This window comes from Nothobranchius furzeri, chromosome 3 (genome assembly GCF_043380555.1).
Source record: "Nothobranchius furzeri strain GRZ-AD chromosome 3, NfurGRZ-RIMD1, whole genome shotgun sequence".
NCBI classification, from domain to species: Eukaryota; Metazoa; Chordata; class Actinopteri; order Cyprinodontiformes; family Nothobranchiidae; genus Nothobranchius; species Nothobranchius furzeri.
In genome coordinates, this window is record NC_091743.1 from 62,863,479 (window position 1) to 62,880,411 (window position 16,933).

The 16,933-nt window shown below is 40.3% G+C and overlaps 1 protein-coding gene across 14 annotated transcripts in view; it reads left to right on the forward strand.

The window, feature by feature from the left end:
- atp2b2 (ATPase plasma membrane Ca2+ transporting 2) overlaps positions 1-16,933 on the forward strand; it is a 77,538-nt gene that overhangs the window by 20,750 nt on the left and 39,855 nt on the right. For 7 of the 14 annotated variants that reach the window (XM_054735998.2, XM_070549376.1, XM_015959089.3 and 4 more), the window contains exons 2-6: positions 7,707-7,907; positions 10,059-10,316; positions 11,962-12,087; positions 15,536-15,661; positions 16,104-16,136. In XM_054735998.2, the coding sequence (XP_054591973.2) occupies positions 7,707-7,907; positions 10,059-10,316; positions 11,962-12,087; positions 15,536-15,661; positions 16,104-16,136 (744 nt within the window). The remainder of the gene's footprint in view (positions 1-7,706; positions 7,908-10,058; positions 10,317-11,961; positions 12,088-15,535; positions 15,662-16,103; positions 16,137-16,933) is intronic. The other 7 variants (XM_054735991.2, XM_054735992.2, XM_054736001.2 and 4 more) reach the window with 1 other exon arrangement.

The following is a 16,933-nucleotide window of genomic DNA, read 5'->3' on the forward strand; positions in this document are numbered from 1 at the left end:
GCCGGCTGCTGAAAGGCTTCTTCTTCAGTGGTGGAGGCTCAGGCAGGCTGTATACAAACTACTGCCAGCTGCTCCCTCTCTGTTGGACTTTGGTACTGCATGCTACTTTCGCGATTTAGATCCGGGGCTTTTCATAAAACATCCGGGGGTTCAGCCCATGTAGCCGGGCCTAACACCGCCCCTGCCACACACCTTCTGCTGACACCCTATTTATGTAGCCGGTTGTTTTCTCATTGAGGACACCTGCTGTTTGTGAGGAGAACTGTATTAGTGCTGGTTACAAGGTCTTACCACAAAGATCAACTTATTTTCCTGGAAATAATGTCCTGGAAGAGCACAAGCGTGTGATTGGTCAGCATGCCACTTCTTTGAAATCTGTCAACAGAAAAAAAAGAGGGCTGAAGATATCTAGGGCAGACACGGAGTAGATCAAAGAATGTTTTGTGGAAGAAGTCCATTGAAATTTATACAACCTTCGTTTAAGTTATAAAAATATTTGCAGCAGGTGTTTATTTAGTGGATGGAAGTTGTGTTAAAAAGAAATACAAATACATAATATTAAATACACTATCGTGGATCAGAGATATGACAAAGAAAGAAAAATGTCTCAGTCAGTGTGTTTGTGTGGCTGCACTCGAGTTGACAGAGAAGCATAAATAAAGCTTTACTTTCCAATGATATCGGTTACTAAACAAACCAGAGCATAAGTTGCAATTTTTCTTTCATCTGCATTTTGCGTATTTCAACATTTTCTAATGAGCATTCTTCAAAAAATCAGGTCTTAACCTTTCACACCTCCCTAGCAGCTAAGGTATAAATCTAGACACACAGAAAGCACCACAGCATAACTATATCAAAATTGTAAATATAATAAAGTGAAAATAAATTCATGTTCAAAGGTAATGTTTGCATTTTAAAACCTTCACTTTTAAGCCTTGTAATTTACATCCTTTATTGAACTAATTCATCAGTAAACTTGTAATATAAAGTAAAATATGATTATTGTGTTGAGATGGATCCAAACACAGAGCTCAGCAGGCAAAGAGCCAGAAAGTTTAACAAGACAGTTTCAAGGAGTTCATCAGTAGTAAATCTATAATAGATAAATCCCCCTATTTATCACAGTGGCAGTTCCGTTTACAAGGACATTTAGAGGTCGCCATTTCATTTCAGGTTTTACTGTCCATATTTTCTTTTTTCCCTCGCACAATTTTTCTTCACACACACACGTGCATCTTCTTGCAACAAAAAGACCACACTTACTTGAAAATTCACACATTCTCTAATGTTCAGAGTCGTGGGTATTTCTGTTCAGAGAGTGGGATGCATAGTGTTTCCATGGAGATCTATTTTTAGCCACTGACAAAAAAAGGGCAACTGTTAAAATATGCCATCATATTTCCTCCGACTGAAAAAGATCACATTTACCTTGTACAAACATGAAAGCATAACAGTTTCTCTCACATTTGCTTATATGGAAGTAGGATTTTGAAACCATAGGAAATTTTACATCAAATAGGGATTATTTAAGATTAGAGGGGTTTATGTGGGATTTCTACTCTGACTTCAATGCAACCCTTAGTCACATTAATTCTATATTTTATACTCAAGAGTCTGCTAGGTTCTTCTGAAGCCTACCAGCTGCATACCTTGTAGACTCTGCCTCAAACATAGATCACTGATCAAACATTAGAATAAACACAATCAAAACTGGTTATCATCCAAGTTTCAGAAATTATACAGGGCCTGAATTTAGCTCCAGAAAATTGGAACACAAGTCTTAATACAGATAATTAATTTCAGATTAGAAGCAAAAAGAGACATTTTTTTTTCTTCCTAGTGGCACTGCAAGGTGTTCTTGGGACCCCAAGCAAAAGGATCTGCTGTCTGGTGCAAACTAGGGAGCTTGCTACCATCTCTATGTCCAAGCAGGGGTGTTTGGTGGGGGGTGAGGGGTGCCACACAGCCAATATTCTTGGTGTGCCGTGAATCTCTGACTGACCCATTGGGATAGATCCAGAGGGCCAAATCAGATGGTGTGAGATGACCAGCAGTGCTGTGAAATGACAACTTTTCACTATCTCACTACTGTTGCGGTTCTGATTTCAAAGTTTGTCACCCCTTTGAGGACCCCTTGTGGCCTGGGGGGGCCCAGCATTATAGGGTAGTTTTATACCATATCACGGTGACTGTTGCTAGTTTTAAAAATATATACGGCAAATGTTGTTACCTGTGGAGCAGAAAGCATGCAGCCTTGGTGTGACTCCTAAGATTTTAATGGTACTTAATTAAATTAAGAGAATGCAATGCCGATGCTAGTTTTCTGGCGGTGTAGTTTCCGAATCTGCTCGGGGTCCTGTACCTGCCGATGATGTCATCATACCACAAAAATATTGCTCGGCTAACTACTACTACTTTGTGTTTATAACAACAATAATAAATAAGTATAACAAGTGTAATAATAAGTATTGCAGACGTGACTAGATATTTTTGTTGGGTTTTACCTCCACCAGACACAGCTAAACAACAGAAAATAACTTAGCAAAAGCAACATGCTAATAATTTACAGGATACTTTTTCTTGTGTATTTACAAAGATGAACTGGATGCTCAGTGAGTGCATGTGTGTGTACAATTGTGGACAAAATTGTTGGTACCTTTTGGTCAATGAAAGAAATTGCTCATGAGGAGTGGGCCAAAATACCTGCTGAGGGGTGCAGAAGTCTCATTAGCCCTTTTTGGAAGACACACCATGCCTGCAAATCAGCGTAATACTGCCACCATGATGTGTCTTATGAATGCTCCGTGGCGGCATGGCATTGCAGGAATTTTGCGGCATTTGTGCCACCATGCTTGGTATTTATATTGCCACAACACCGGACTTGTGAATGCATATTACGTATTGGTGCAAAAGAGAGAGGTGTCATCATCACGTGGGGAGTTACTGGCGAGCTCCAGCTGGCAATTATATTGAAAATAAAAGTAAACATGGGCTGTACGTTTTGCTATTGAAAACAGAACCAACTGAGATGATAAACTAGAGCAATGCAGAGCTCCAGGAGATTCTCTCCATTAGAGATGGAGGTCAGATCACCAGATACAGCACAGGGACTGTGGAGGACAGACACCTTTAAGGAGCGACTTGTTAAAAAATGTAATGAGCATGTCTTCGATCGCAATACAATTCAATTATGTACAAGATAAACGGAAGTCTGCAGCAGTGCAGAGGCCGCCCCCCTCCCCCCCTTTTTACCGGCTTTGCGCATCTTTTGTAAAAAGGACATGATTGTGCCATATTACCGCCATGGTCTAATTTCTTATAAATGACCAAAGGCTCCCTGATGCCAGCTCAGCGTTGCGGCAAATTGGCGTCATTGTTTTCTAAAAGAGGAATCGTTTGATTGCAGTGTTTGCCTCAAAAGGTTGTACAACAAAATATGAACTTAGGGGTAACATCAGTTTTGTCCAGTTCTGTTCTACGAGTTCATTTTTTTGATAATTCCATTGAAGCATGGTTGAAAAGCAATTTCTGACTTTCAATGGTTAAATTTCATAGATTTTTTAAATTATTATTACATTTGTCAGGTTCAGGTTATTTCTGAGACCATTGTGGGTTTTTGTTTCATTAACTGAAGTGTACCAGCAATTTTGTCTATGTCTGTATGTGTTCAAGTAGTTTCAGCTGATGAATATGAGCCTCAGTACTTTGGTGTATTAGTGTAGCGCAGGCATACTTGCACCACACAACAGCACAAGTAGGTGGTCACGACTCAAACCAGTTCAGGCACACTCTCATGCAGTCATGTTTATTTGTGATGTAAGGCAGGGTGCTGAGAAGATCAGTGGGAGAGCATGCAATGCCTTCTCACAGAGACAATTAAAGGGGAATATTTAATGAAGCTATTTATAGCCTGATCTATATGGAACCAGTGCAAAGTAGGCGCTAGAAACGCTTCATTCATTGAGTCTGCTGTCCACTAGCATCCTCTATTTGATGTCTTTTGGAAAATAAATTTCTCCCCGATATTTCTGATGTTGTGTGTGTGTGTGTGTGTGTTATCAAATTATCTCAACTGTCACAGAAGTGAAGCCTCGGCAGCAGCACAATTATCTGGTGCAATCCAGGGCCGATCCTGGGAGACCCGGTGACGTAGGTGGGATGACATAATGCAGGGGCAATGAATGTGTGCCGTTGTGAGGGAGACAGAGAAAGCAACTGTGACTATACGCTGTGGTTATTGTGCACACTCAGCAACTAAATAACGATTTAGTGCTGAAAGCATTAATACTACTTATTTACATTGCCCCAAATCCACTTAATTTCACCTTTGTAGCTTGAGCAGGGTACAATGTAAATAGTTCATAGCCAACAACAGTTTATGACAAATCAACAGTGCAGATTTACCTTGAAACTGTAAGGTAATTGATTTAATATACTATCATTTTAACCAAGACTATATGTATTGCTACTGTGTCTCTCAAGAAAGCAAAGCAACATATGTTAGTTTGTAAAAACACTCCACAAGGCAGATGTTTAAAAAGAGGTTATAATTATATCAGCAGCGAGAATCAATACAATACATTCTGTGCAGACAGAGCTCACTTTGCACTTTTAAATCCACTTATCGTTTATTTGTTTAGTCAAGAGAAATTGCTTTTATCTTGCTACAAGTAAACAAAAAACTACACAAGGAAAGAAAGAGTGGAATTCTATGAGAATTATGTGGTGTATGTGGTGTGTATATATGTATATCTATATATATGTGTATATATACATATGGTATAATGTTATTTTTTCTTTGTTTCAGTTTAAGTTAATCTGTAAAAGGAAGGATATGCTTTGCTTTGGAATACCAAAATGAAGTTTTATAGTGACAGATAATTTAAAATGTGCAGTACTCCTTTTATATAATTATCATAACAATTGAAGATTAAACTGCATTTAGACTCATATGAATGGAACTTGAATTATGATATCTAAAATACAAAATCGTTAAATTATTAAATCATTCCAAATTTTTGAAAAGTAAAATTCAAACACTGCTCTTGCCAAAGCAGTTTGTTCGGTTATTATTGACCTGGTGTAAAAATAATTTGCTGTACTGTATTCTAAAAATAAATCCTGCCTCAAGCCAGCATGAAGCTCTTTGCATCAAAGAGCTGGAGAGATATTTCTGTACAACAGTTCACAGTTTATGAGGAGGTGGACAGAATCAAAGCATGAGGCCCTCATTGCTTCAGCAGAATTATGTAAAAACTGCAGATCTGTGGCCCTCCCAAGATTCAAGCTGGTAATTAGAAGTGATTTGTCTGTGGTTTCAGAAAGAAATACTGAAAATGGAAATCAGATGAAAAGATCAATGCTACACCTGATCAGTAATTTTTTAACCACAAAACATATCTTGAAACTAAAAACTTCCCATTTGCATTTGTTAACATAGTGTGGGAATCAATATTTTTCAGCTTAAATGCCATAACATTATTACTATAGGTACAACACATATAGTATGGGATATCACGCCCTCGCATGGTCTGACTGAAGACACCTTTAATCATGCCTTTAGGCCACATGGCGTGTGATGTAAGGGGGCAAGGACCACCTGCTTATAAATACCTTTGCTCACACACCATGCTCCAGTTGAATAACCACTCTTCACCCAGCCCGGCTGAACAGTGGGGCAATAAAGATGTATCTCATTCCTCTCCTTCAGAGAACACGGACCGGGAGTGGGGTGCTGGGGGGTTGCTGTTATATGAATGTCGGAGTGTGGGGGTGTTGCTGCTGTTTGGATTGCTGGCTGTAATGCACAGAACACACAAGATGGTAAATGGTAAATGGTCTGTATTTGATATAGCGCCTTTTAGAGTCCTGGAACCCCCCAAGGTGCTTTACAACACAATCAGTCATTCACCCATTCACACACACATTCACACACTGGTGGGGATGAACTACGATGTAGCCACAGCTGCCCTGGGGCGCACTGACAGAGGCGAGGCTGCCGAGCACTGGCGCCACCGGTCCCTTCGACCACCACCAGCAGGCAAGCTTACAATAGAAAGGACAACACCTGTCCTGCTTGCTACTGGCTGTTCATTACACCAGCCCTCTACTGTATGTGGCAGCACACCTCACATTCGCCAGTCGCCCTGGGGACTGCACATGGCCTGCGGGCCGTCGATTGAGGACCACTGACATATAGTATGGGATATATATACACACCCCTTAGAACAGCCATAGAACACATGAGCCCGAAAGGCGATAATTTAGTGTGAGCCTTGAGACGCAGACAGAACACAGTAAGCCACTGACAAGGCAGTAACATCCAGACAGTAAATCCAGGTAAAAGTTTGTGGTGAAGACCAACTGACAGCAGCACAGATGTCGCTCACTGGGGCCCCTTTGAAAAGGGCTCAGGATGCAGCCACACCTCTGGTTGAATGAGCTCTCACTCCCTGAGGGTAAACGGAGACCCTTGCTGGCTTGCCAAACAAGCAAACAGCTGATCACACAACTGCTTATTCTGAGTATATGGTTGATGTAGACATGCAGTGCACATACCGGGCACAAAAATGAAGCCTACTTTGAAATCAGAAATGGACAAAAACTAGCCAACTCGATGATCATGGAACTGTGGCTAGATGAAATCACTAGATGGGAGATAAAAGCATTAGGCTGTTACGTGACCTTAGAACCATCAGCAGCAATTTGCACACACGAAAGGTGCACCAAAAGGGCACGCAGGTCCCCAACACGTTTAGCAGATGCTAGAAGCAGTGCTATCTTATATGATAAATCCTCCATATCAGACTCAAGTGGTTCAATTGGTGCACCACAGAGAGCATCCAGCACAAGAGCTAGATCCCAGGAAGGAACGTTTGGTTTGATGCTATGTCTCAGCCTGTGGACCCCCTTCAAGAAACGGCCAGCCAGGGGGTGTGCCCCCCAGAGTCACCCCATCTGTGCCAATATGACAAGCAGAATAGCTGCCATGTAAACTTTGATTGCGGAGAAAGCTAGTCCTCCCTCCAACAGCTCCTGGAACTGGAACAGAGAAATATTCCTGTTTTGACACCACTTACATACTTGGACTTATATTTATTGGTCTCTGAAAGTTAAACACAATGTATTGAAATATTGTATAATCACACACAGTATGAATATGTATTCTCTGTGTGAAACAGCAGTTATAGTATTAGTTTTATTTCTTTGACTGTTTATCTTTATATCACAGAAATCATTTATAACAATCTCAAATCCTCATCACAGGAAGAGTTGCAGAATTATAGTTTTTGCAACATGGCTGCTCTGGTATTTCTGAAGGCAAATGCCCTCTTTTTTCTAAGTTGCAATTACCACCAACTCTCAGGAGTAAATATTTCATGCCAGCTGCTTGTTGCAGACCACAGAGAATCCGACGCTCTTTGCCATGGCTGTAATTACCATGAATATAGTTTCCCCCTAAATGCTTAAATTAAACCACATTAAAATGTTAGCAAACTTTTCAAGAGCAGCCAGATGCTATTTAGTCAGCCTCAAAGTTTGGGGTGATGCCGACTTTGTAAATTAGACGAATGTTCGTCTTTATAAATAAGTTCAAAAGATGCACACTTTTCTGTTCCTGGATGTTTTTTTATGCTTATGATCATTTTTTTTCTAGGTGTTATCAGAAATCATTTGAAGAGTCTTTATGCCTTTTTGTTTTTCAGGTCTTGCTGGTGTCCAAACCGACTTGGACAAAAGAAAAGAAATATTTGGTAAAAACTTGATACCTCCAAAAAAGCCAAAAACCTTTCTACAGCTAGTATGGGAGGCGCTACAGGACGTTACTCTAATAATCCTCGAGATTGCTGCCATCATCTCACTGGGCCTCTCCTTCTACCACCCTCCTGGAGAGAGCAGCGGACAGGGTGAGTGTAGTGGCACTCACAGTCACATTTAAACACACTTTTTAATTGCTTAGACAGGTCCCACTTTGTTTTTGACCTGTTTTAACAGGTCAGCTGACTCGTGAGATGCAGGACTAATTTGTGTGTGTGTGACTATTTGTGTATTTGTGACATTATGACTTTATTAATTGTGCATAAGAAAGGCGCTGGAAAGGTTAACGAAGTGTTGAGAGGAGAAATAACCTTGAGCTCCCAGGGATCCATACATCAACTCTGTGAGCCATGAGACAGGAATTGAAGGCATAGACTGTGAAGTGATGCTGAGTCAGCAACAAGAGCCATTAATTCTAACATTATCACAAAAAATACATTCATTTTCCTTTCAACAGGATGCAGACATCTTCTAAAGCAATTTAAAAATGCTGATGACAATAGCACGGAGGATGCTAATGATTACATTTAAAGGTCTGTTCCTACTTCTCCACGCCAAGATTTTTCTTGGCGTGGAGAAGTAGGAACAGACTCTCATGGAAGGCCCACATGACCAGCTAGACGGGAGTCAACTCCAAAGGGAAGATGTATATATCCCATACGCCACTGGACTGTGCTGATTGGTGACATATTTAGAATAAAATATGAAAAGTTTCAGTTGGAATCCTGCTGACTTTGTACATAGAATGCTTTTGCAACACATTTTCTGTGCAAATTTACTCACCCCAGTTTAGTCGGTGTCCAGTTGTGTCTCAGTTTCATTCAAATTTGTTTAAAAACTAGTTGCCAAACTTTCTCACAGTGGCCTCACATTTCTCACTCAAGAAACTGAACTTCCAAGCTACCTGAAAGGAATTTTTTTTAATATTTAAACTTTCAGCAGCATGAAGAATTCAGACCTTTCTGTATTTTGATGAAAATGTGTCCTATTGAAGTTGCTTTTAATATGCTGTGGGTTGTGCTGTGAAGTCACTTTTCCATGTTCAATGACAATAAAGCTGATTCTGATGTTAAACAAGCTAATGTTATTTAATAATATATTTATAACATCAAATAAAAATCTTCATCATGTCAATGATTTTCCTCATCTCTTCATATTATTTTATGTATTTTTAAACTTGATGAGTTTCATTTGACTGACAGAAATAACAAAGGTTACGTGGGCATCAGTTTTCAGACCCAACCATGAAGAAACAGCCTGAAAACAGTATTTGCTGGACTGCAGTGACCAAGCAGGATGAAATAAACTTAAAGAGCAAGTCACCCCCAAATCAACTTTTTCCCCTGATAAACTAAATAAACGAGTGTCTAATCATGCTGCAGACACGTGCAGTCAATAGTTTTGCACTTTAGTGCATTTTAGTTAAAATTTTAATTTTCTGCCTAAAATTGGCAGTGTTGTGCCGTTGTCAGGTAAAAACTCTGCACAATATTTGAATTTAAATCTGCCACCACTATTGGCTAAGAGATATGCTATGATGTAAACTGGTACATTATGATCTCACAATGCTGTGGTGAGCCTGTGTGTGTGTGTTTGTTTGTGGCTCCGCCCTCTCGGTCTGCCAGGCAACAGCATGTGTTGCATTTTTTAAACATGAAGTGAGAGTGGAGTTAGACTCTGGTAGGGGGTGACTTGCTCTTTAACCAATAAAATGTAGGGCCTTTTTAGGTAAACTATTAAAGTTTATGTTTCCTTTAGTTCAAAATACAGAAGCTCCACTATTATTACATGATGCAGGACTAAGAGTTCTGGGAATAAGCCTTGTTTCATTCCCTAATATAACCTATCCTATCGGCATGCAGCCAGTGGAATGGGGTTTTTTATTTGAAGCAGGGCACATGAAAGAGGAGAGAGAAGTGAATTCTCCTGGGGCCTTTTAAGCCAGAGATAATTTAATTTCAGAGTTGTCTTTCATATTGCAAAGATTTTTACAATGACTGAGAAGATACCCACATGCATCCCATCCATTTAATATAAAACATATATGATAACATTTTTAAATATGCATAGCTTTAATATTTGGCAGCAATGCTCTGACCGTGGCTCCCCAACATCATAGTTAAGTCATTGTGACTCAGAATAAAAGCATTCTTACCTAGAAGATTACATTCTGCATTTTTGTGCATGGAATAAAACACACTATGCCTGTTTTTGTGCACTTTATTCTTCTTGTTTTGCAGTGTGTGGTGCAGCGGCGGGTGGAGTGGAGGATGAAGGCGAGTCAGAGGCCGGCTGGATCGAGGGTGCAGCCATCCTCTTGTCTGTAGTGTGTGTAGTTCTAGTGACTGCGTTCAATGACTGGTCCAAAGAGAAGCAGTTCCGTGGACTCCAGAGCAGAATTGAGCAAGAGCAAAAATTCCAGGTGGTCCGAGGCAGCCAGGTCATACAGCTGCCCGTGGCTGACATTGTAGTAGGGGACATCGCACAGATCAAATATGGTGGGTGTGAGAAGGTTTTATGTTTAAAAAGTGTCTTATTGATTCTTTGTTCTGGATCTTTACTGTGGAAAATGAATCAAACTTTCAAATAAGTTCTGATATATTTAGCTTTGTCAGAAATGCCCTCCGACTGCTTTCACTGGCTCAATAGTTCTTTATCATGTGTGAACTAATCTTCAAAATCTTAAATACAGATTATAACCTAATTTCCAGAAGGGGATTAAATGTTGTGAAATCTACCTTGAGCAGCCCGATTTATTTAAAGGGGCCATATCATGTAAAAGTCTCTTTTTGGCACTTTTAACCATATGATACTGTTATTTCCTCATGTAAAAATAAAATAAATAAATAACCCTAGCCCGTTTTTGGCTGCATATATGCAGTTTCTTGCAGATTTTGAGATTTACTTAGAAAATCCTGTCAATGGAAACAAATGTCATCAGACCCTGCTCCTCTCCCGGGAGCTAGTCTCTGATCTGCAACCTGCCTCCCCTGGCCAATACAGGATTTGTAGCTTAATCTCAATTTATACTTCTCCGTCTGCATTGGTACGGAGACACGCAACGCCATTTGTTGTCGGCACAAGGGCTCTTTGACGGGCTTGCAGACGGCAACAGAGACATGCCCAACTTTTTTATTATCCATTGAAAGTGATGGGTACCCACTCAAGCTCATGGAGAAGTATAAACTAGGCAATATACTATAAACTTCAGGCAACTATTTCTTTGCAATAGACTTGGAGGTCCAGTGATTATAGTGCCAGACTTGCAAGTAGCTTTGCACAGGTTTACATCCCGATTGCAGCAGGTACTGTTTCCTTCTTTATTTTTTTTATTTGTAACTTTTTTACTCTTGCCAGTATTATGTTAGCAACCCATTATTGGTAAGCTGTTTAAAATATAAGGAGTAATTGTTCTAAGTTTTTTTTTTTTTTTTACTTTCTTTGTTTATTTAGTCAGTGTGAGTCCATGTGAGGTGAGCAGACTAAATCAACAAAAACGCTGCTTGGAATTGACCAAATTCAAAGATTTTTAAAGACACAAAATATTTTGCAAAAAATAATCAATAAAACTAAAATATAAAACATGAAATCTGCTTCAGCTAGCTACATAAATTAATGCTGACACCACATGGCAAGACAGAGTTAAAAAGTGCACTTTAAAGCCATACTTAGCAAATTGTTCATATTTTTAAATCATTTTCTTGAGCCAATTTGTGCAACAGTGACTCTTTACAGGGTTAACGGAATATCAGTCAGACCCCCACCGCCCTCTGTGGCCAGAATATCACACTTGTAGCTTTAGCCTGGCGAGCCGCTGTGTTGGGACTTAGAAAAACAATGGAGCTGACATACCTGGCGTGGCAGTCTGGTTTGAGCACGTTTCCTGCATGTTTTAGAGCATGAACACAGCTTATTTATTTCATTTAGTGATGAATCACTCCTGTAGACACTTAGGAAGTCTGGGAGACGGCTGTATGATTAAGCTGTTATAAAGGCGAACACACACCAAGGAGTTTTGGTTTCGGTTTGACCACAGAGAGTTATTAACTGCAATTTTTACAGCACATTTTTGTAGTTAGTCAAAGTGTCTTCTCTGTGAAAAACAGTTTAAGATTGGAAACCAGATTTTTTGTGTTGATACAGGTGATCTTCTCCCGGCTGATGGAGTGTTGATTCAGGGCAATGACCTGAAAATTGATGAATCGTCACTGACCGGAGAGTCCGACCATGTCAAAAAGTCTGCAGACAAAGATCCCATGTTGTTGTCTGGTATGTTGCTCTCCAGTCGAATAACATATTTGATTTTCCTGCATTTAGTAAAGAAAGAATGATTATGTTTTGTGCAGTTATTAGGCTGAGTGCAGGTAGAAATTTGTGAGTGAACCTTTTAAATGGAATGCAGGTCACAGTCTTCTCAGAAATTAAAAACAACTAAACCTTTTCTTTCTGAAAAGCAAAGCAGTAGGTGCAAATGGCAGCCTGGAAGAAAATGTTCCATGTTTTTCTTTTTTCTTATGCTTTACTTTACTTTACTGTTTCTCTTTCCTGCAGCAGACATCGTAATTTGTAGTTGTAGTTTTCTTATTAAAAAAAGAAAATCACTGATAATAGAAATGTAGGTTAATCTGATACCACGTCTTGAATTTTTTTTCCTCTTGTGGATTAGCTGATTAGCTGTGTGCCTTTTCCTGCCTGGCTTAATTAGCCTCATATTCACCCACATCAACTTACTATCCAAAAGGTTAATGATGTTCTTTGTGTATGTAGTGTGTGTGTGTGTGTATATATATATATATATATATATATATATATATATATATATATATATATATATATATATATATATATATATGTGTGTGTGTGTGTGTGTGTGTGTGTGTGTGTATGTGTGTGTTTGGTACCGGACAAAAAGTCTATATTTTGCTGTCAGCTCATTTTCGTGGTTGAAACATATAAAATAACCAATGACAAAATTATAATTTGATCAATTTGATGTGATTTTCTCAGTTTCATCATTCCCTTTAACAGTTCTATACTCGATACGGCACGGGCTCGTAGTCCGAATCGGAACCAACAAGACTTTCCTCAGGAAAGCTCTAAACCAATCAGCAAAACAATATAACTTATATGCTAATTGATAGCTTTTTTTTGTAATGCTATAGTTAGCTATGAAGATGCTCGTAATGCTACATGGAATATAACTTACTGGTGGAGAATCCGACATTCTGGGAAAAAAAAGAATTTGCTAGAGTCAACAGGTGATGCAAAGCCGGCAGTTGCTTGGAAACAGAGCATGCACGAGCATGCTCCACGCATGTTAAAGAATGTTGAGAGGGCGGTTCTTCAGAAACATTGATTGCTACACCTTTAATCTTTCTTTTGAAAAACTCTTGAACAACCTTGGTAATTAAGACAATGTATATTGACGAGTGAATAGAGCCCAAGGCTGTTCAGTTGTACCTGTAAATTATGGATCTATTAAGAAATTAAACATTTTTTTTATTTGAATTTTAAAGCAACACATATAAAAGTGGAATTACAACTGTTAACAACCCTGCTGCAACCTGCTGTAGCTAGCGCTAACAACGAGCTATTGCTAAGACGATCCAACTGATAATAAATAAGCCACAAAGTAAATCCATCTATCAGTTTGTGTTTTTGTAGCCTCTTTTAACTCCCTCAAATGAGCGTAGGCTACACCAATGATCGCTGTGATTTTAGCTCTCTGCTTTGCCTCCAAAGGCATAAATATTTTATTTTACTTCCAGGCTCTGCCATGATACCAACAAACAAAAGCATAATAATAATAATATTAATAATCCTGCCAAATCCTCAGTACTTATCCTGCTTGATCTATCAGCTGCATTTGACTCTCTCAAACATGGCTTCCTTTTTTCTATACTCTCTAGTATGGGCATCACAGGAAAAGCACACTTCTGGTTTAGATCATACCTCACAGGACAATCATTCAGTGTATCTTGGCTCAGACAATCTTCTGCTGTTCATCATCTTGCCACAGGAGTCCCCCAGGGCTCTGTACTAAGGCCTATTCTCTTTGCCATATACATCACCTCACTGGGTGAGATCATTCGATGACATGGCTTCTCCTACCACTGCTATGCCGACGATACCCAACTCTATCTGTCATTCTTGCCAGATGACCACACATTCTCTGCCCGAACCTGTCTCTCTGACATATCAAAATGGATGAAATCCTACCGTTTTAACTCAACCTCTCTGAAACTGAATTACTTGCCATCCCAGCAAAACCATCCATATAGCACAATATCTCAATCCAGAATAATTCCCAATCTCAGGTTCCTTCAAAGGCAGTTCGAAATTTGGGTGTTGTGACTGATGAACAGCTGACCTTTAAAGATCACGTTGCCTCTGTAGCTTGTTCATGCCGCTTCGCGCTGTATAACATGCGAAAGTTCAGACCATACCTAACGCAATATGCCACCCAGCTGCTGGTGCAATACACTGTCATGTCCCGCCTCGACTACTGCAATGCCATTCTAACCGGTCTTCCAGCCTGTACTGTGAGACCTCTTCAAATGGTCCAGAATGCAGCGGTGCATCTGGTCTTCAATCAGCCTAAAAAAGAACATGTCACCCCTCTGTTCATTGAGCTCCATTGGCTACCGCTAGCTGCATGCATCAAATTCAAATCGCTAACACTAGCATACAAAGTCCTGGACGGTACGGCTCCCATCTAATCCTCTTGTAAAGGCTTATATCACGGACAGGTCGCTCCGGTCATCAAAGGATTGTCGTCTAGCAGTGCCTACACCATGCTCAGGACAATCCAAACTCTTTTCATGTGTTTGCTGGCTTGATTATCACTTGTAAGTCGCTTTGGACAAAAGCGTCTGCTAAATACATAAACATAAATATAATTCTTCTTTTTGACAGTCTGCAAATTATAGAAGCTAATAGCTAACTTTTATTCTAGCTACCGGCATAGTAAACAGCTGTTTCCATAAAGCAGGTAGAGACATCCCACTACTTTTCCTACCTGAAATACAGAACTGTTATATACAGTTTCCGGGCAGCTGTAGAATTCGGTACAATCTGAAGTTGGTGAAATTTATGCTTCCAGAACTTCTAAAACCAGTGTGAAAGCAATATCTTAAAGTCTATAAAACGCTTTAGCAGTGTTATTTCGTCATAAATTTGTACACCTATAAATACTGTCGTGCTTTCGTTTCCCGGTGTGATGGAGGTGTGTGAGTACATGCAGATACACAACAAACTGGGATCTCAATCACGAAGTTTACTTCTTCCAACAACAGGGTAAGTTACAATGACTGCTTATTCAAAGTTTTATGACGCACCCTGTTGTGTTCAGTCTTCGGCTCTGGAACATACAGCGTTCATCGGTGTCCATGCAACGAGCAGCGAGAGACAACAGTCCTACAGGAACTGGAAAAAAATAAACACATTCTCGCGATAACCTATTCTAGCTGCTGTGTTGCATTCACTGACCTAACAAAACTCAAACCAAAACACAAAACCTGTTCACAAATTGATAGGGAGTTAAACTGTCTTACAATACTAAATTATGATGAATATTGATGAACATTTTAGTCGACAAATAAAAGAGGAAAACGACGAGTGCACATGCGTGGTTACCCCTGTTTTAAAGGTGTTATGGTGGTAGCAGTAGCAGGGGTTAGGAATGGATTTACATGCTACATTTCTATGCCTCTTTTAGGTACACATGTCATGGAGGGGTCAGGACGCATGGTGGTGACTGCGGTTGGTGTGAACTCCCAGACCGGTATCATCTTTACTTTACTGGGGGCCAGCACAGAAGAAGAGGAAAAGAAAGAAAAGAAAGGTAAGGTCATTATATCTTAAATAACCTCACTTTCCTTGTGAGGTTTTTCTCAAATTCCTGAAAGAGGTTTTGTTGTGTTTGTGTGTGTGTGTGTGTGTGTGTGTGTGTGTGTGTGTGTTTGCCTGCCAGTGTTGTCTTGCATCATACCTTCAAAAAGCAATATTTCTCATTCCATTACTTTATGTGCTAAAAGTCTGTGTAGCTCATTGCATAATTTTGTTTTTTAATGTCTGTTAGCTCTGTATAAAACGTTTAGATGGATTTTGTTATTGAATCTTTAATCAGTGTTTATAAGTCAGCATGTGACACTGAATAATACTAGTAACAATTCTATTAAGAAGTGAGTATTGGTGGAACAGTTGCAAGCTGCAGTATTCAGGTTCTGTGGGTTCAGGTGCATTATTGTTTATTACTCTCTTATTGTTCCAAATTCACCTGGAAGAAGGGGCAGTGGAAGATGGACATCAGAATACAGGTAGAGTATCGCTTTTCTCTGACCCTCAGGAGTTGTTCTTGAACCTTTAAACATTAAAAACTACTCATGGTCTTTAATGAATCATGTCATTAATTACCACTTTTCTGCCAAGCACCCTAGAAGCAGCTTTTCTCCTCACTTAAAGAGACATTTTATCTCTTTAAGTGTTGACAGATCTCCCTGGGCTGCCACCTTACCGTGGTGGAGGGGTTTGAGGGTCTCCATGATCCTAGGAGCTAAGTTGTCCGAGGCTTTCTGCCTCTGGTAGGGTCACCCATGGCAAACAGGTCCTAGGTGAGGGATCAGACAAAGAGCAGCCCGAAGACCTCTTATGATGAATTATATAAATGGAAACTGTGTTCCCTTGCCCAGATGTGGGTCAATGGGGCCCCCCTCTGGAGCCAGGCCTGGAGGTGGGGCACGTTGGCGAGTGCCTGGTGGCCGGGCTTTCACCCATGGAGCCTGGCCGGGCACAGCCCGAAGAGGAAACGTGGTTCCCCCGTCCCATGGGCTCACCACTTGTGGGAGGGGCCAATGGGGTCGGGTGCAGTGTGTGACGGGTGGTAGTCGAGGGCGGGGACCTTGGCGGTCTGATCCTCGGCTACAGAAGCTGGCTCTTGGCACATGACTTGTCACCTCTCTGGTGGGGAAGGAGCCTGAGTTGGTGTGTGAGGTTGAGAGGTTCCCACTAGTTATAGTCGGACTCACCTCAACACATGGCTCTGGCTCTGGAACCAGTTTCTTTGAGAGGGTTTGGACTTTCTACCACTCTGGAGTTGCTCCCACTGAGAGGCGCT